The sequence below is a fragment of the Coregonus clupeaformis genome, chromosome 35 (genome assembly GCF_020615455.1).
Source record: "Coregonus clupeaformis isolate EN_2021a chromosome 35, ASM2061545v1, whole genome shotgun sequence".
Taxonomy (NCBI): domain Eukaryota; kingdom Metazoa; phylum Chordata; class Actinopteri; order Salmoniformes; family Salmonidae; genus Coregonus; species Coregonus clupeaformis.
The window spans coordinates 25,465,241-25,485,540 of record NC_059226.1 but is presented as its reverse complement, the minus strand read 5'-3'; the positions used below and the strand labels follow the sequence as shown (position 1 = coordinate 25,485,540).

Genomic DNA, 20,300 nt, shown 5'->3' with positions numbered 1-20,300 from the left:
CCAAGCAAGTCTCTTCTTATAATTGGTGTCCTTTAGTAGTGGTTTCTTTGAATCAATTCGACCACGAAGGCCTGATTCATGCAGTCTTGTCTGAACAGTTGATGTTGAGATGTGTCTGTTACTTGAACTCTGTGAAGCATTTATTTGGGCTGCAGTTTCTGAGGCTGGTAACTCTATTGAACTTATCCTCTGCAGCAGAGGTAACTCTGGGTCTTCCTTTCCTGTGGCAGTCCTCATGATTTGATGTCTTCACTATTATTTTACACTGTAGAAAATGGTAAAAATTAAAGAAAAACCCTTGAATGAGTAGGTGTCCAAACTTTTGACTGGTACTGTACTTTATGACATGTAGGCCTAATGTACTGTATGTTGTAAAGCAGGTTTGTGGGTAGGAATCCACTAAACAAAATTAAGTACATTTCTCTTCTCCTCTTTCTGACACAGATTATTTGATTAGGTTGTATTTGTTCAATTAATTTGGAACAATGCTTTGAAACAAAGTCCAGTATTCTAATCAATTTTAGAAAGTGTAATAGCGGTTTGATTTACTATCCACTGTCTGTTATTGATTAAAACCCCGCCCGAATTCAATAATCTCAGAGATCCATTAAACCATAAAAACAGACATCTATTGTGTTCATTTCATAGCGGTACTTCTGGACCGAACCTCGCGAGAGTTTGCTGTAAAATTTTCTGGATCATATCATTACCTTTACAAACCACAAGAGGGCAATGTGTCCTTTAGTTTGTTTTTTATGTACAACCCTTATTTATTGAAGTCCTGGATATAGGCTGGTCAGATGAGTTTATTGAACCGATGTTAATGATTGGGTATGACTATTGATTTTCGGGTGAATATAGATTGTCAGTAGTAGGTATTGACTGTGCAGTTATAGTTTATTGGCCTGTTCTCCTTATATCTGGTTGAAGCACAGGAGTAATCAGAGCAGGGATGTAACTATACCTGCGACCTTCCCCAGTATCTGTGCGTTATAGATGACGATGATACCGCGAACGCACAGATACTGTGATACCTGCGACCTTATTCAAAAAAGCTCTCATGATCTTATAGGCCGATCGTTCCAGCTCAACAGCGACATATGGTATGTAACTGACAGTGTGTCATGTCACCTTTTTGTTTTTTTGCATCACGCTCAAAATTTGCGCGAAAAGCCCAAAATATAGGCCTACAACTACCCAGAACTTCCATTAAAATTCAGTTCTTTGAATGAGTAGGCCTAAACAAAGCGTTGGATTGGCGGTGAATTTACCAGTGCGTAAAATACTCATAACATTGTTACGTCATAATTGATCAGAAAAACTGGTGGGGTCAGTCTTATCTTCGTTGTTGACTGGACGACCCAGTGTTAATCATTGTATGCGCATTCACTTATTTTACAAGGAAAAGACATGGAGAGTAAAGAGTCTGAGGTATGTTACTTTATTTTCAATGCTGTGGGTATTGTAAATGAGAAGAAGAAGCATTGTACAGATTTTACAGGTCTAAGGCACTGCATCGCAGTGCTAACTGTGCCACTAGAGATCCTGGTTCGAATCCAGGCTCTGTCGCCGCCGGCCGCGACCGGGAGACTCATGGGCGGCGCACAATTGGCCCAGCGTCGTCCAGGGTAGGGGAGGGAATGGCCGGCAGGGATGTAGCTCAGTTGATAGAGCATGGCGTTTGCAACGCCGGGGTTGTGGGTTCGATTCCCACGGGGGGCCAGTATAAAAAAAATGTGTATTCACTAACTGTAAGTCGCTCTGGATAAGAGCGTCTGCTAAATGACTAAAATGTAAATGTATAACATCCAATTGTATTCATTTCTGTGGGTTACACGGTAGTTTATAGGCTGTCATTGACCAAAACATTTAAGTAATAGACCACTCATTGGCTACTGTAAAGATAGTCTAGATGTAGCATGTAGGCCTACTTTCTATTGACTTCAGGGAGCAAAGGTTATGACCATTAGGTTCAGTGCAAGCAAAGATGATCAATTATATTGACAAGATAGTCGAGTGGCCAATCTAACAATGGAAATACATGTCCTGGAAGGCAGGAGGGGGCGAGATCAGGTAGGACCATTCTAGCCAAAGAGAGGGCACAACTCCAATATAAAGTAGATTTTTTTCAAAGTTGCCGAAATGCCACGTGTGTCCAGTTATATCAGTGCATTCCTAACAACCTAACTATTATGAAACTTCTATTTGATCAAATAAGCATCACGGAGCAAATTAGCGATTAGATTTTTTGTTGACCAAATTCGATACTCTCTCATTGACCTCCATACAAAAATTACTTATTTTCATGGACACATTTTGGGTGGAGTAAACCCTCTCGCTTTGCCTCTTCCTCTCTGGTGCAAGTGTTGCAATAGGTCAAAGGATATAACCTCACCTTCACTATAGATATTAGTTTTTAAGATGTGACCAATGAGATGGCTAAATGTGAGGCATGTACAGGACTTTCTGATGTCTTTCTGATGTCTTTCAGGGGTCAGAGGTCAAAATGATGATCTCACCCTCACAGATATTGGAATCACAGCCTCTTGATGACCCTATCAATAATGCTGATGACATGCAGGATGAAGTCAGGTAAGTGATTTACACAAATTATCCATTTACACATACAGTTGAAGTCGGAAGTTTACATGCACTTAGGTTGGAGTCATTAAAACTAGTTTTTCAACCACTCCACAAATGTCTTGTGAACAAACTATAGTTTTGGCAAGTCGGTTAGGACATCTACTTTGTGCATGACACAAGTAATTTTTCCAACAATTGTTTACAGACAGATAATTTCACTTATAATTCACTCTATCACAATTCCAGTGGGTCAGAAGTTTACATACACTAAGTTGACTGTGCCTTTAAACAGCTTGGAATATTCCAGAAAATTATGTCATGGCTTTAGAAGCTTCTGATAGGCTAATTGACATCATTTGAGTAAATTGGAGGTGTACCTGTGGATGTATTTCAATGCCTACCTACAAACACAGTGCCTCTTTGCTTGACATCATGGGAAAATCAAAAGAAATCAGCCAAGACCTCAGAAAAAAAATGGTAGACCTCCACAAGTCTGGTTCGTCCTTGGGAGCAATTTCCAAACGCCTGAAGGTACCACGTTCATCTGTACAAACTATAGTATGCAAGTATAAACACCATGGGACCATGCAGCCGTCATACCGCTCAGGAAGGAGACGCGTTCTGTCTCCTATAGATGAACGTACTTTGGTGTGAAAAGTGCAAATCAATCCCAGAACAACAGCAAAGGACCTTGTGAAGATGCTGGAGGAAACAGGTACAAAAGTATCTACAGTGGGGAGAACAAGTATTTGATACACTGCCGATTTTGTAGGTTTTCCTACTTACAAAGCATGTAGAGGTCTGTAATTTTTATCATAGGTACACTTCATCTGTGAGAGACGGAATCTAAAACAAAAATCCAGAAAATCACATTGTATGATTTTTAAGTAATTAATTTGCATTTTATGGCATGACATAAGTATTTGATACATCAGAAAAGCAGAACTTAATATTTGGTACAGAAACCTTTGTTTGCAATTACAGAGATCATACGTTTCCTGTAGGTCTTGACCAGGTTTGCACACACTGCAGCAGGGATTTTGGCCCACTCCTCCATACAGACCTTCTCCAGATCCTTCAGGTTTCGGGGCTGTCGCTGGGCAATACGGACTTTCAGCTACCTCCAAAGATTTTCTATTGGGTTCAGGTCTGGAGACTGGCTAGGCCACTCCAGGACCTTGAGATGCTTCTTATGGAGCCACTCCTTAGTTGCCCTGGCTGTGTATTTCGGGTCATTGTCATGCTGGAAGACCCCCGCCACGACCCATCTTCAATGCTCTTACTGAGGGAAGGAGGTTGTTGGCCAAGATCTCACGATACATGGCCCCATCCATCCTCCCCTCAATACGGTGCAGTCGTCCTGTCCCCTTTGCAGGAAAGCATCCCCAAGAATGATGTTGGAAAACTCCATGCTTCACGGTTGGGATGGTGTTCTTTGGGTTGTTCTCATCCTTCTTCTTCCTCCAAACACGGCGAGTGGAGTTTAGACCAAAAAGCTATATTTTTGTCTCATCAGACCACATGACCTTCTCCCATTCCTCCTCTGGATCATCCAGATGGTCATTGGCAAACTTCAGACGGGCTTGGACATGCGCTGGCTTGAGCAGGGGGACCTTGCGTGTGCTGCAGGATTTAATCCATGACGGCGTAGTGTGTTACTAATGGTTTTCTTTGAGACTGTGGTCCCAGCTCTCTTCAGGTCATTGACCAGGTCCTGCTGTGTAGTTCTGGGCTGATCCCTCACCTTCCTCATGATCATTGATGGCCCACGAGGTGAGATCTTGCATGGAGCCCCAGACCGAGGGTGATTGACCGTCATTTTGAATTTCTTCCATTTTCTAATAATTGCGCCAAAAGTTGTTGCCTTCTCACCAAGCTGCTTGCCTATTGTCCTGTAGCCCATCCCAGCCTTGTGCAGGTCTACAATTTTATCCCTGATGTCCTTACACAGCTCTCTGGTCTTGGCCATTGTGGAGAGGTTGGAGTCTGTTTGATTGAGTGTGTGGACAGGTGTCTTTTATACAGGTAACGAGTTCAAACAGGTGCAGTTAATACAGGTAATGAGTGGAGAACAGGAGGGCTTCTTATAGAAAAACTAACAGGTCTGTGAGAGCCGGAATTTTTACTGGTTGGTAGGTGATCAAATACTTATGTCATGCAATAAAATGCAAATCAATTACTTAAAAATCATACAATGTGATTTTCTGGATTTTCGTTTTAGATTCCGTCTCTCACAGTTGAAGTGTACCTATGATAAAAATGACAGACCTCTACATGCTTTGTAAGTAGGAAAACCTGCAAAATCGGCAGTGTATCAAATACTTGTTCTCCCCACTGTATATCCACAGTTAAACGAGTTCTATATTGACATAACCTGAAAGGCTGCTCAGCAAGGAAGAAGCCACTGCTCCAAAACCGCCATAAAAAAGCCAGACTACGGTTTGCAACTGTACATGGGGACAAAGATCGTACTTTTTGGAGAAATGTCCTCTGGTCGGATGAAACAAAAATAGAACTGTTTGGCCATAATGACCATCGTTATGTTTGGAGGAAAAGGGGGGTCCTTGCAAGCCGAAGAACACCATCCCAACCGTGAAGCATGGGGTGGCAGCATCATGCTGTGGGGGTGCTTTGCTGCAAGAGGGACTGGTGCACTTCACAAGAGAGATGGCATCATGAGGAAGGAAAATTATGTGGATATATTGAAGCAACATCTCAAGACATCAGTCAGGAAGTTAAAGCTTGGTCGCAAATGGGTCATCCAAATGGACAATGACCCCAAGCATACTTCCAAAGTTGTGGCAACATGGCTTAAGGACAACAAAGTCAAGGTATTGGAGTGGCCATCACAAAGCCCTGACCTCAATCCTATAGAACATTTGTGGGCAGAACTGAAAAAGCGTGTGTGAGCAAGGAGGCCTACAAACCTGACTCAGTTACACCAGCTCTGTCAGGAGGAATGTGCCAAAATTCACCCAATTTATTGTGGGAAGCTTGTGGAAGGCTACCCGAAACGTTTGACCCAAGTTAAACAATTTAAAGGCAATACTACCAAATACTAATTGAGTATATGTAAACTTCTGACCCACTGGGAATGTGATGAAAGAAATAAAAGCTGAAATAAATCATTCTCTCTACTATTATTCTGACATTTCACATTCTTAAAATAAAGTCCTAACTGACCTAAAACAGGGAATTTTTACTAGGATTAAATGTCAGGAATTGTGAAAAACTGAGTTTAAATGTTTTTGGCTAAGGTGTATTTAAACTTCAGACTTCAACTGTAGGTCAAAGGTCTATACATTATGGCTAGGTCCCAGTGATTTACATTTTAGTCATTTAGCAGACGCTCTTATTCAGAGCAACTTACAGTTAGTGAGTGCATACATTTTCATACTGGCCCCCTGTGGGAAACAAACCCACAACCCTGGCGTTGCAAGCACCATGCTCTACCAACTGAGCTACAGGGGACAGAGAGAGATTCCTTTCCTCTACACAGATGTGAAAAAGATCAGCCTGATACTGGGAGCCTGGCCCAGTTCTTTGCTGATCAAGAAACAGCCAGCCCAAATCAGTCAATAGCGGCTGAACCAGAGGCAGAGATGCAGGAGGCTTATCTGAAGTCAGCTGACCCAACCCAGTCACTAGAGGCTGAAATAGATAGTGATATGCAGGCTGATCTACAGACAGCCGGCCCATCCCATGTACAGGAGCCACACCAGACTTCTCTACTCAACCCTGGAGACCTGGAACTGGAGGTGAGGCCTGTAGTCATCTCTCAATCTAATCTACTGGTTGCATTGTGTGTGTGTGTGTGTGTGTGTGTGTGTGTGTGTGTGTGTGTGTTGGGAGGAGAGAGTACTAGAGTTGATTGAATTCCAGCCTAACTGTACTTCCTGTCGTCCCCAGGATACTGATGTGACCTTCACCACCACGCCCACGCCCCCCCAGGCTGCAACATCCCAGAACAGCCTTGTCAGGCTGCAAAGAAGCTCCCTAGACCTCTGCACCTTTCTGCAGGACATGACTGACGAGTATGTTGCTCTGTGGCTTTCCAATTCTCCCCTTGATTGTTTATTTGTATTATAAACCTTTTAGATGCCCAGCTCAAGTGGGCTTCCTAGATATGTTCCCCATTAGAAAAGTTATATTTTATTTACTTTTCAGCCACTGGAATCTGCTGAGTGAGAAAATGCGTCCCAAGGTGAGTTAAAGTCAGTTCCTGTCTGCTTGATTAGTGAAATGGTAAGGAGGGGCATACAATGAGTAATCACATGGATCTAAGTCATTATATCAGAGTCTAACTTCTCTATATTTTCATTGCAGTTAACCAGAGATGAGTTTACTGCCAAGTGCATGGACATTGTCACATGGGTGAAGAAGACCACATCGACAGTGGTGTTTCCTGCCCTTGACCTCACCATGCAGATAGAGCTGACTGAGTCGCCAGGCTCTCCTGGATCAGGAAGTGAGGAGGCAGGAGAGGTGACTTCTCTCTCCCGCACCGTGACATTAAGCTGTACTCAAGGCACCAGCTCTAAAACCTCCTGGAGCACGCGGACACCCATACCTTTCCCCTCCAGTCACAGGTAAGCATCCCTATCCACTTCTCTCCAAGAAGGTCTACCCACACACATTATTCCCACCCCCACCATGAGTACCAATAACCTGCCCCACTTATTGAGAGATACTGCTTAGATGCAACACTAGCGCTCTAAAATGTGTATTGGTTTACAATGCTTCCTTTGAGTAATAATAATGAGGTTGAGTCCGAAGCGCTATGGACATTTGTGTTGCTATGTCTCTGTTGTGTGCATTCTCTAGGTCCATGACCTCTTTGCTGAGTGAAGAGGACAATGAAGACTTGATCCCTGGAGAGTTCACATATCTCTCCACACCTGAGGGGGGCAATAGAGAGGTTAGGGACAGACCCTGCTCAGAGCCACTCAGGTCTGTATTTGGCCTGTCTCAGAGCTGTGTTTTCAATCAAATGGTCCGCAGTGGAGCATGCAGGTCGCTGAGTGAGATTGTACTGCCGTCCAGCCGGAGTAGACAGAGAAAGCTCAGGCCCATCATCGTCTCCACAGACACCAGGTTGGTAATGGGAATTGTGGAGATGTTGATGAAAGTCCTCAACTCCAGGCTAGCTCAGCTAATGCTAAATGTGGGTCATGGCAGCAACTCAGCAAGCATTCAGTTTGCTCAAGAGATGCTGAGCATGGCAACGGCATCAATGTATGCCCATGCCATGGAGCATATTGCGCACGGCCGCAAGTCCAGCAGTCCCCAGTCCAAGTCTCAGCTTGAATTAGAGAGGGAGCTTGAAGCCATATTGGGTCCTCTGGCTGGACAGGTAATAGTCACCATCATCAATAGCATCCTCGGGACTAAAGACAACGGAAGAACTGAGCAGGAACGGACCAACCCTTTGAGTTACTTCCTTACTGCAGTTTCTGCTGAAATTCAAAGCCTTGTAGTTCAAAGATCTGCAAGTAGACAGTCCTCCAGGCAGTCCATCAGTGACCACTTGTTGAATATCTCCAAGGGCAAGATCGTGAAAGCCGTTCAAATTAAAATGTCACAACTCTATGGCGAGTCTACCAATGAAAGCTGCATTTCAACAACTCCAACAATCCAGAGCCTGTCCAAGTGCCCATCCAAAGAATCCCTTTGTGATTGGACTCTCAACTCAGACAACGTGCATCCAGCTAAGTTCCTGTCCAGCAACAGAATTACAGCATTGTCGACGGATGTTGTGGATGTTGTGTTTGGTGATGTTCTTTATAATCTTGGACTTTTGGACAGCCAAACACCTTTAAGGCCACAGAATGCCAGCTCCAGCTCATCAATAGACATCAGCGGTGTTGCTGGGGAGATGGTCAGACAAGTCTCCGTAAAACTCCAGCCCTTTGTTTCTGAGAGCAGTCTGGAAGCCATGTCCATGACTCACGACTCATCATCTCTGCCCATCTCAGACTCTGACTTGAAGCTCTTGTGCTCTCACTCAGCGGTTGCTGTGGCAACTGCCTGCCAAGCAATTAAAACTGAGCTTGAGATGAGTCTCAACTCAGCCACAGAGGCCGGCTCCCAGTGTAACCTTGCTGCCAGAGACCTGGTATCTTCTCTGTCACAGAGTCTTGAGGACATGGATGTTTCTCACATAATTTGGGGCCTTAATGAGGCAGCTGTGACATTTCCCAACCTGAACGAAACCCCTTCGACCTACACTAATAGATTAGAGGAAATCTTATCTGCCCATATTTCCCCTGAAAGAATTGCAGCGGCATCGGTTGATCTTTTTGATGGCGTATTAGCAGACTTGCATGAGGCATCTGAGTCAAATAAGGTCTCAGCAGCCACAAAATCTGGTCGCAAAAAGTTCTGGGTGGTTGTACATTCAAGTTCACAAAACCTGTACACCAACGCACTGGACAAACTAAATAAGTGGTTCAGTTTACATCATCTCACTGAGGAAGAAGATGTCCCTCAGATGACCAAGCTCTCTGCAACTGGACCACTCCTAACTGAGGCCTGTTTGGAGGTATCTCCTGTGCAAAAGACCAGTAGTAACAGCTCTGGTATGTCCTTCAGGTCTCTCAGTAATATCTCAGACAACCAGTTAACCCTCAACACATGCACTAAAGAGGTCATCAAACAGGTGGCCTCAGTTCTGAAGGTTGAGGCTTCTAAGGAAGACTGTTCTCCTTCCATTGGAGGGAGGACATCAAATGTCACTAAGCAGAGCTTCACCAAATCTGCTAAGAACACCCTCAGCCAGATCCTAAATGTGATCAAGTGCAGAGTGGCTGCCTCAGATAATTTATCTGTTAGACAGAAAACAACTGACATGTTGGACTCTCTTCTTGAGAGCCTTGACCAGTTGACTGCAGATGAGATCAAGGGGACAGCGTCCCACACCTCAACCACAATAGATGTGCCAGAATCACTGTCTAAGCTATCCTTGACAAAATACTCGTCTACTCATGAGAGGAACCAGGATGCTTCCCCTGCAAAGCTTGTGTGTCAACCATCATGTCTGATACCAACATACATGTGTGACACCAACATTATAGGACAAACTATAATGGAAACGATGGAGACAGACAACTCAAAGAAGACTTCAGCAGAGGAAAACCTTGAGAGGCTCCTCTCCATTGAAACCATTCAAGGTGTGTCAGACGACCTCATCACAAAGGTCCATGGTCTCATTCAGGAGATCACAATAAGCCGGCAACGTCAATCCATGGCTGGGCACAGGAGCTTCTCTGAACCAGCATTGCCAAAGCCAGCCCTGAAAAAGCTTTCAAGGAATGATGCCTCTGAGCTTGCTTACAGCTTTGTCGAAAATTCAGTTAGGACTCTCCTGGGGCAGTGTTTAGATGTGTCGCCCTTTTCCACCGGAGTAAGGCAGACGATGGATCAGGTCACTAAGATAATGACCAACACAGTGATGGACAACCTGACTGATGTGTCCAAGCCCACAGTGAAGTCAGAGGATGGTAAGTTAAATTGCCATTTTAACTCTGTAGAATAATATTTTGTAACGTTCTCAGTAGATTGCTCCTTATGATGTTTACTGACTTCAACTGTGCCTAATGTATCGTCTCTACTTCTCCCAGAATTAATTTCCAGGTTAGTCCTACCAGATGAATTCCCCACAAGGAGCCTTAACCCAGCTGATGGCAACGCTGATGTGATGCCTCCCTCTGCTGGAGTTGGAAAGAAGAGCAAGAAGTGGCGTTTCCTATTTAAAATGCCTAACATCCCAAAGATCAGGATCAAGGTAGGGAGCTCTGTGTTTGGGAATTGCCTCTAAGTTCGAGCTGGGATTTAATTATCCCACAGCCAGTGGACTTATAAGATATTGTGGGGGCTCTAATGTCAGGATGTATTTTGTCAACAGGTGTTCAAGAGAAAAGGGCAAGCCAAGAAGCACCCAGAACTGGAAGCGCTGCCAACAAAACGTTTCAGTGTTATGTCACTGAGTGAGTAAGCATTGATTATGTCATTTAAATTAATCACCATGTGACCAGTTTGTTTTAGGACCGTGGCAAGAGTGAACAAAGATACATAGAGTAGAAGTTTGACCTAATTTCTGATTACGCAATGTTCTCATATCACAGATGCTGAATGTGAGGTTCCAGAGGTTCCTTCCTCTTCCCCACCCATGGAGGACCTGATACCTGCACCTACTGCACAGGATCCCCAGTCCCGTAAATGCCCCCTTGTGGTTAGGGTGTTCCGGGCCCTCTCTCGAGCCATCACAAGCCCCTTCAGAGGAGCTTCAGGAAAGAAGCACTAGATAAGTGCCTGATTTTAATAAACATTACTGCATTTATGTTTGTGTCTACAGCAGTTGTATGTGCAAAATAACAAGATTAGTACTTCCGAGTGATTTATAGTGGTAGACTTTTTATGGTCATTGATTGTGGAATACTGATATCAATACAGACAAAATATTGCCTCTTATAGGGATACCTTGCCTTCAGTGTGACATGCCCATATTCCATATGGCTAATAGGGAATCCCCACCCACCTCTAAGACTTCTGAGACGCATTGATAATTCTCACAGGATCACACTCATCCCACTCCTAGCTTATTGACTATGCCTGGTTTAACAATAGCGCTTCACCATTCTTTTTTAGATCTGGATCACTTAGAATAAACAGGGTAAACACTGTGAGGCCTCATAAGTTTGATGCACACAATGACTGTAGTAGGTGTGGGGGAGCACATGGGCCAAGACTGAGTGACGAAACTATAGGTCTTCCTAAAGTGAATTCCTCAAACAGTGTGGCTTTTCCAAAGTGTATACAGCACATCCTACTTTCCATTACATGGGTCACTCTCAACATCAAAGCTTTTGACCTTCACATGTCTATCTCCATCATGGAATTTCGCTCTATTTGTACCCGTTGATCTTATCTACATTTCGCTCAGCTTTGGTCGTGTAATATAGGACATCAAAGGCTTTGCTCATGGTATTTAAGTATTAATAGGGAAAATAGTGTAAAATATGTCAACAATAAGGATGTAGACTTCAAACCAGGTAACTGAAATCAAATAGCAAACCATTTCTTACATTCATAGAATTGTATATGTTAGAACTCACATTGACATTAGCATTTTGACAGATAGCATTGACTGATGAGTTCAGAGAGCACTAAAAGCTGTCTGACGGAGGGCTCTGCTCAGGATTCTAATAAAGCAATATTGTCCACACGACAGATGGAAAACATTGTTGAATCATGAATATGCCTCCCTCTGACGGTGACACAGGCATCTGCCCCCTAACCCTGTGCATACCATCTGGGACCAACCCTCATATTCTATTCAGCATTAGTCAACAGCTTATACTGGTGCTGCTTCATCATCTGTGAAGACAGGGTAAATGACTGACACATGCCTCCAAACAAACACACACACATAAACATTTTAGGAATAAAAGGAAAAACAGCAGAGCCCCATGAGGTCAATCAGGCCATGGTCCACGATGAAGAGAAAAGTAATGGTGCTGTGAGTTATACAGTGACGGTCTGTGGATGATGTGTCTCATACATTATGGATGAAACCTTATGTTTTCCATCACTGTCAGATGTGCTTTGCTACTTTCATCTGCCAGTGATTGAGTTCTTAAACTGGTCTATATAGAATTCTACATTCGAGGGTCACCGTCAATTGAATCATTGAACATACAAAATTCAAATTATGAGTCATCCGCATTGCTCATCCTGTCACGAGCACCTTGGCATTAGTCAATTAGTTACTTGCACCAGTTCCTAGCACAAGAGAAAGTGGTTTGGAAACAGATTAACTCACCCTACTGTGTGCGTCTGTGTGTGTGTCTGTGTGTGTGCAGGTATATCTCACTGGTCATCCCCAAAGCCAACACCTCCCATTCCTTCCAGTTCTCTGCTGCCAATGACTGGAACGAACTGCAAAAATCTCTGAAGCTGGAGACTGTTATCTCCCTCATTAACTTTAAGCATGAGTTGTCAGAGCAGCTTACCGATCACTGCACCTGTACACAGCCATTCTGAAATTAGCCCACCCAACTACCTCATCCCCATATTGTTATTTATTTAGCTAATTTGCACCCCAGTATCTCTATTTGCACATCATCTTTTGCACATCTATCATTCCAGTGTTAATACGAAATTGTAACTATTTTGCACTATGGCCTATTTATTGCCTTACCTCCATAACTTACTACATTCGCACACACTGTACATATATTTTCTGTTGTATTTTTGACTTTATGTTTTGTTTACCCCATATGTAACTCTGTGTTGTTGTTTTTATCGCACTGCTTTGCTTTATCTTGGCCAGGTCGCAGTTGTAAATGAGAACTTGTTCTCAACTGGCTTACCTGGTTAAATAAAGGTTAAATAAAAATGTAATAAATAAAAAGTGTGTGTGGATAACAACAGGATCCAACTCCTCCCTTCCCCCCTCACCTCATTTCCAAAAGAAAATATCATCTCATACAGATACATAACCCCCTGTGAAGATCATCCAACCTAATCAACCACCATTATCTAATCAGACACAACCGTGGAGGAACAATCTGCCGCTAATTGGGCGGGAAAGGAATCCAAGGGGGAGGGGCTACTCTGTCTCCCCACTTCCACCCCCACCCATGTTTTATAATCAGGTGGTATTTCACTGGGCACTGTGAATAGTAAAAAAACAAACTTTAAAAGTCATTCTTCACATCCGTGGCATTGTCAGTTTAGTGGTAAGGTCAACCCTTTGAAAAGGAAGATTGTCTTTAAGGACAGTGGGCTGTATAATATTATGGATGTTTCTCTGTTGAGGGAGGCAGGAGTATGAGTTTTTGTGGCGGTCACTAAGACACATACACAGTTGGCTTTGTAAACAGTAAACACATAACTCATCACTCGAACAAAGGCACACGGACAACAGGATGAGAGTGATGTCAGCTGCCTTCACCAGGTCCTGATTAAGAAAAGCTTCATTGGGGTATTGGCTCCTATGGCCACCATGGGATTCAGTTAGACCCTATTGATTTCCTTTCAATGCCAGAGCTGGCCAATAAGCCAAACACAGGCAGCTAAATAGAACCTGATGACACATGTTGTTCTGCAGGACTGAGGTCATCTACATGAGATCATTTAGCATCTAGTCATTGGACAGAGAGGGAGCAGCTGGGGGAGGCTGGGTGTTATTATTGGCACTTACAAAATTTCTTATTGATCATACTACTGACCAAAACGTTGACATCATAAAACGTGCAGGAGTGTATTTATTGGATGTGACTGTTTCCATTTTCTAGTGATAACTAGGATTTTTAACATTTCTTCTGCATTATTCCTAAAATGTATGCCTGTGTAGCAATGACATATGTTTTCCAGTAGTGAGTCCTTTACTGCAGCAGTGAGTCCTTTACTGTAGCAGTGAGTCCTTTACTGTAGCAGTGAGTCCTTTACTGCAGCAGTGAGTCCTTTACTGAAGCAGTGAGTCCTTTACTGTAGCAGTGAGTCCTTTACTGTAGCAGTGAGTCCTTTACTGAAGCAGTGAGTTCTTTACTGTAGCAGTGAGTCCTTTACATTCTGTCTTGTTTTGAAGACCACCTGCCTCCTCAGTCCTGTATCTCTCCTCCTCACCCCCAGGGGGTGATCACGGTCAGGTGCAGACCAGGCCAGGCCATGGGTCCTCTGTCTCTAAGCCTCCTCTCATGGCTCCTGCTCCTCTCCATGGCTCAGTGCATTAGGTAGCACGCTGAGCATGGATCTCATTGCATAACTGATAAAAGAGCTTTGTCTGGAGGAAAAGTAGCTGAAAAGTTGGCAAAAGTTTTCCGTAGCCAGCTGTCATCATGGTGATCAAGGAGGAGTGTGCAATGTAACCCACTTTTATTCTCCCATTACTTCTGAAAAAAAGATGTTGGTGCCCTCCATTTTGTGCACAATTCCTGAGCGTAGACAGAGTGCCTCAACACTGACTGACATCAGGAATTACAGATAGAGAATGTCCAAAAAATTATATTCATTCTTAACAGCATCACTCCTGACTTTATACAACATATCTGGACTAAAATTACAGTTATAAAGCTTTTGAAACTAAATCGTCTGTGGCTTCTTTTTTTAAATGATGACCCATTTTAAAGCTGCAGAAATATTTCACTCATTACAACACATCTCTGCGTTACATTTGCCTCATTATGTTTCATGTAGTCCCGTGTAGTTCAGTTGGTAGAGCATGGCGCTGGATAAGAGTGTCTGCTAAATGACTAAAATGTAAATGTATCACTTTAGGCTAGGCTCCACAGACTCCCCAGCCCATAGCCAAAGAAGCCTGAGATGTTTATACCTCACTGGAACAACCCATATATTTTAGCCATCATTTTGTACAATGCATTAAGCCCCCATAGTCCTGCTGTAATTTGTGCAAGGCATATAGGCAGCCATCATGTGTGCTCTAGAGAGCGCAGCTCCCCTGTCTGTCCTCTGGCTCTATTGTCGTATAGGAGATATTTTGCCAAATTACTTGAGCAGGCACTTTTCTAAGACAATGGAGCTCCTACAGACCCGGCCTCAGAACAATGGCACAGCCGTGCATAATAACCATCTGTCTGTCACCTTAAAGGATTAGACACACACACACAGGGGTTATCAGCTGAATCCTGTGAGGGTGTGGAGTGTGGGTCTGGCTGTGTGTGAGTGAGGGGGATGGGGACGAGGGTGCAAAGATTAAGCTGATTAATATGACTAAAGTGTAAACTAGTGTGTGTGTTTGTGGGTGTGTGTGTGTGTGTGTACACACGTGTATATCCGTGTCTCTCTCTATGAGTGTGTTACAGAGAGAGCCTATGTATCTGTGTGTGTCTGTATTTGTCAGCCCAGCAGGATTCACTTGGGGACAAGTGGGAGTTTAACCACATATCCGGACCATTGAGCCTCAGTGACCCACAAGAAGGCTCTCCACACAGAACCAACATTTTACCAGATTAGAGTGCTTGGGTCCTCTGGCACTTTACAAGGCTGAATCAGGACAGCTCTCTGGCTTTGTATAAAAATGGAATAAAAAAAAAAGAAACATCTGTCACTTAAGTGGATTTGCCGCTGTGAATGTTTTGCATTTAAATGAAGCCATTACTGTCAGTAAAGCTATTGGATTGTCATGCCTCGTCACCAAATGGCTTCAACAATCTATCTGACATGATGCAGTGTAATAGCTATGCAACTGTAGTGTTCACTGGCCCTCAACAAAACGTTTTGGTGAGTTTTGGGCAGAGATGCAGTTTGCTGAGATACTGTATTTGGAGAACAAACCAGAAGTTATGTTTGTTGTACCCATTCTATTTTTGTGCCCTATCATTCCCCTAAAAATAAACCTATTTTGGGTGATTGTTTGGCAATGATTTCAAATGTACTGACAGAAGTCTGACCAGGCCTTGAAGAAAAGTTTTCTACAAAGGATTTGTAAAATGAAAGGATTCCAAAAACCACTTTCACTCGCAGTGACCTCCACCCACACACACATACTGTATACATGCACAGAACACCCACATCTGGGTACAACACACACACACACACACACACACACACACACACACACACACACACACACACACACACACACACACACACACACACACACACACACACACACACAAACACACACACATAAATGGGTCATCAGGCAGTGTAAGGGTGTCAGTGAGTGGGTTTTGCGTAGGCCTTGTGATAGCAGAGTTCTCCCAGAAGACACTTCACATCTGATGTTACTGGGCTGAATACTGAAGAGGAGCACGTTTGTGTGAATCCTTGATGTTGAATCATACCCATGTAGAATTCTTAAGTATGTAAATCGTTTTTTCTTGTTATAGCCTACCACAAATGTCTAAAAGAGGGAAAGGGTGTTTATCCTACTCATTATTCCTCTATGGCTGTGCGACTGCCTCAATAACTCAAATTGGGAAGTAGAGTAATGTTATTAGCTCACTGTGAGCTTGTCTTCACTCACTGAACTGGGACAGCTGTTTCGATGGTACCCAGAGAAAGACCTGATAGTTGGGTATCATGTTGTATACACCACATAAGACCTGATAGTTGGGTATCATGTTGTGTACCCCACATAAGACCTGATAGTTGGGTATCATGTTGTGTACCCCACATAAGACCTGATAGTTGGGTATCATGTTGTGTACCCCACATAAGACCTGATAGTTGGGTATCATGTTGTGTACCCCACATAAGTCTATCATCCCTATACTTTTCAATACTTCACCAATTGCTCAGGTATGACTCCCATGCTCTGACATGGTCAGGGAGACTCGGGTTACAAAAGTTTAATTAACCATCTGTATACCTTACCCTCCCTACTATAACCTACTGTAGCACACCTACCCCTCTCCAGCTGTATCTAACCACCTTGTCAACATTTCCAATCTGCACTGCACGAATAACCCCATTAGGGGTGTTATTAGCTGTGATAGCCGCAATATGCTAGTTGGATAGCTCGCGGCTGGCTAGCAGGGGCTCTCTCTGTTTGCCTGATAGGAGCAGATGAAAGTAATTTTATCTGCAGGGGGGAAACAGCAGGATACGAGAGAGAGGCCTGTGTATAATGACAGGATGAGCGGCTGAGAGGGGGGAATGGGTTGCAGAGGCTGGATCTGTTCCACACAAATAGGCTAACAAACAGTGCTAGGATTGTGTTTACCGAAGCAAGTCCCCCCGCTGTTAGCCTAGATCTCAACTACTCTGTCAACGTAACCTGACAACTGTTTCTCTGTTAGGTGATGTTGTTGTCTGTCAACATAGCTGGTTGGTAATGGAACTACTCAATCTGTGGTAATAGGTTTGTCATTGTGTGTACAGCTATATCTATATCTTATTGTACACTTCTCCTCCACCAAGCAGATTTATTACTAGTTTATCTCCTGAGGAGATATCTGAAACAATCTTCAACAAATCTGCTGGATAGCTAACTTGATCACTATTCCAGTGTGTCTCTACTAGGCATAGAAACACTTGACTGAAGACTGCACCTTGCAGATCCAAGCAGCAGTTAAAGTGAGTGGCGTCCATCTCTCTGTTCTCTTCCTCCGGCCGGCCCTCTCTCAGGAGACTGGTTAATCTAATGGGATCCATACTGATGAAAGAGCTCAGCCTGCAAACCTGATGACTTCAGCTCAGGTAATTAGAACCAGCTTACCACATGACCGCATGCCCCTCCTTTGATTTCAGACAGTCTGGATGTACTTCTGTAGCCTTCACAGATGTGGTCATTCAATTTGATCAAACTGTGGTCTCCCAGGAATGGATTAAGAAACATTGGCCTATTGCATGTTATGAAGTCATGGCGGTGCTACTGAATAGAACTGAGACACAGGCTGAGCTATAGACAAATGACTTGGAACTAACTAAAACTAATAAAGCCATCATAAAATTGAATTGGCGAACAGGACTGGTTCTCATGGATGACCCCCATCTCAGCGCTATCTACATACTAGGTCCTGAGCGTGATCGGCAATGTCAGAACTGCTCACTTCTATGGCACACCAACCACTGAAGCAGAGACGCCAACCAACCCAGCCAGGGTCACAGTAAGCTCTACCCATGCTCCAGCCAGGTTGAAGCCATTGAATCGTCAGAAGAAGAATACATTTCAGACGAGAGAGTTGGAGCTCAACAGAGCATAGAAACCAGGTCACCTAGTCACCAAGTAGACACCTGTATAAATATGACCCATATACACTACTGTTCAAAAGTTTGGGGTCACTTAGAAATGTCCTTGTTTTCCATGAAAACATACATGAAATGAGTTTGAATAGGAAATATAGCAAAATGCATAGGAAATGTTAGGTTAGAAAAAGGTTAGAAATAATGATTTTTAATAGAAATAATAATTGTGTCCTTCAAACTTTGAAGGAATCCTCAATTTGCAGCAATTACAGCCTTGCAGACCTTTGGCATTCTAGTTGTCAATTTGTTGAGGTAATCTGAAGAGATTTCACCCCATGCTTCCTGAAGCACCTCCCACAAGTTGGATTGACTTGATGGGCACTTCTTACGTACCATACGGTCAAGCTGCTCCCACAACAGCTCAATAGAGTTGAGATCCGGTGACTGTGCTGGCCACTCCATTATAGATAAAATACCAGCTGACTGCTTCTTCCCCAAATAGTTATTGCATAGTTTGGAGCTGTGCTTTGGGTCATTGTCCTGTTGTAGGAGGAAATTGGCTCCAATCAAGCGCCGTCCACAGGGTATGGCATGGCGTTGCAAAATGGAGTGATAGCCTTCCGTCTTCAAGATCCCTTTTACCCTGTACAAATCTCCCACTTTACCACCACCAAAGCACCCCCAGACCATCACATTGCCACCACCATGCTTGACAGATGGCATCAAGCACTCCTCCAGCATCTTTTCATTTTGTCTGCGTCTCACAAATGTTCTTCTTTGTGATCCGAACACCTCAATCTTCGATTCGTCTGTCCATAACACTTTTTCCAATCTTCCTCTGTCCAGTGTTTGTGTTATTTTGCACATCTTAATCCTTTATTTTTATTGGCCAGTCTGAGATATGGCTTTTTCTTTGCAACTCTGCCTAGAAGGTCAGCATCCCGTAGTCGCCTCTTCACTGTTGACATTGAGACTGGTGTTTTGCGGGTACTATTCAATGAAGCTGCCAGTTGAGGACCTGTGAGGCGTCTGTTTCTCAAACTAGACACTCTAATGTATTTGTCCTCTTGCTCAGTTGTGCACCGGGGCCTCCCACTCCTCGTTCTATTCTGGTTAGAGCCAGTTTGCACTGTTCTGTGAAGGGAGGAGTACACAGCGTTGTACGAGATCTTCAGTTTCTTGAGGATTTCTCGCATGGAATAGCCTTCATTTCTCAGAACAAGAATAGACTGACGAGTTTCAGAAGAAAGTTATTTGTTTCTGGCCATTTTGACCCCTATAATCGAACCCACAATTGCTGATGCTCCAGATACTCAACTAGTCTCAAGAAGGCCATTTTTATTGCTTCTTTAATCAGCACAACAGTTTTCAGCTGTGCTAACATTATTGCAAAAGGGTTTTCTAATGATCAATTAGCCTTTTAAAATGATAAACTTGGATTAGCAAACACAACGTGCCATTGGAACACAGGACTGATGGTTGCTGATAATGGGCCTCTGTACGCCTATGTAGATATTCCATTAAAAATCAGCCGTTTCCAGCTACAATAGCCATTTACAACATTAACAATGTCTACACTGTATTTCTGATCAATTTGATGTTATTTTAATGGACAGAAAAATTGCTTTTCTTTCGAAAACAAGGACATTTCTAAGTGACCCCAAACTTTTGAACGGTAGTGTAGCTACAGTATATGTCAGTATATCTACAGTAAGGCAGTGTTTCCAATTCCAACCCCTCCTTGAGTGTACCCAGCTGATCTACTTATTTGATGTATTCTAGGCTAGCAAATAGCATCAAGCCATTGATTAGTTGTAGCGGACTAACTGTAAAATACAATGAAACCAAAATGTTTACTGTTTCGCTGGTGACCACTAAGACTCTGACCATACCTGGCAAACTCCACTAGCACTACAGATAACGGGCAGCAGTATGTACCTCTGATGACTCTCACCATGGCCTGTACTCATGTGGTTATCTGGAACTAGATTTCCAGTACTGTGGTTACATAAATGGACGGCTCGGTGCTGATGGAGAGATTGCGATTCCATTAATAAAGGACT

At 43.4% G+C, this 20,300-nt stretch overlaps 1 protein-coding gene across 3 annotated transcripts; it reads left to right on the top strand.

The window, feature by feature from the left end:
- Positions 1–786: 786 nt before the first annotated feature.
- LOC121551060 lies at positions 787–10,921 on the top strand. 3 transcript variants are annotated; one of them, XM_041863587.1, is made up of 10 exons: positions 787–1,103; positions 2,492–2,592; positions 6,083–6,341; positions 6,493–6,617; positions 6,751–6,787; positions 6,910–7,172; positions 7,408–10,082; positions 10,203–10,366; positions 10,487–10,568; positions 10,707–10,921. In XM_041863587.1, the coding sequence occupies exons 1-10, from the start codon at positions 1,101–1,103 to the stop codon at positions 10,883–10,885; spliced, it is 3,888 nt and encodes a 1,295-aa protein (XP_041719521.1). In that variant the 5' UTR covers positions 787–1,100; the 3' UTR covers positions 10,886–10,921. The 3 variants fall into 3 exon arrangements, with proteins under 3 accessions (XP_041719521.1, XP_045066903.1, XP_041719520.1); XM_041863586.1 differs by lacking the exon at positions 787–1,103 and adding an exon at positions 1,189–1,431; XM_045210968.1 differs by lacking the exon at positions 6,083–6,341.
- Positions 10,922–20,300: the final 9,379 nt, after the last annotated feature.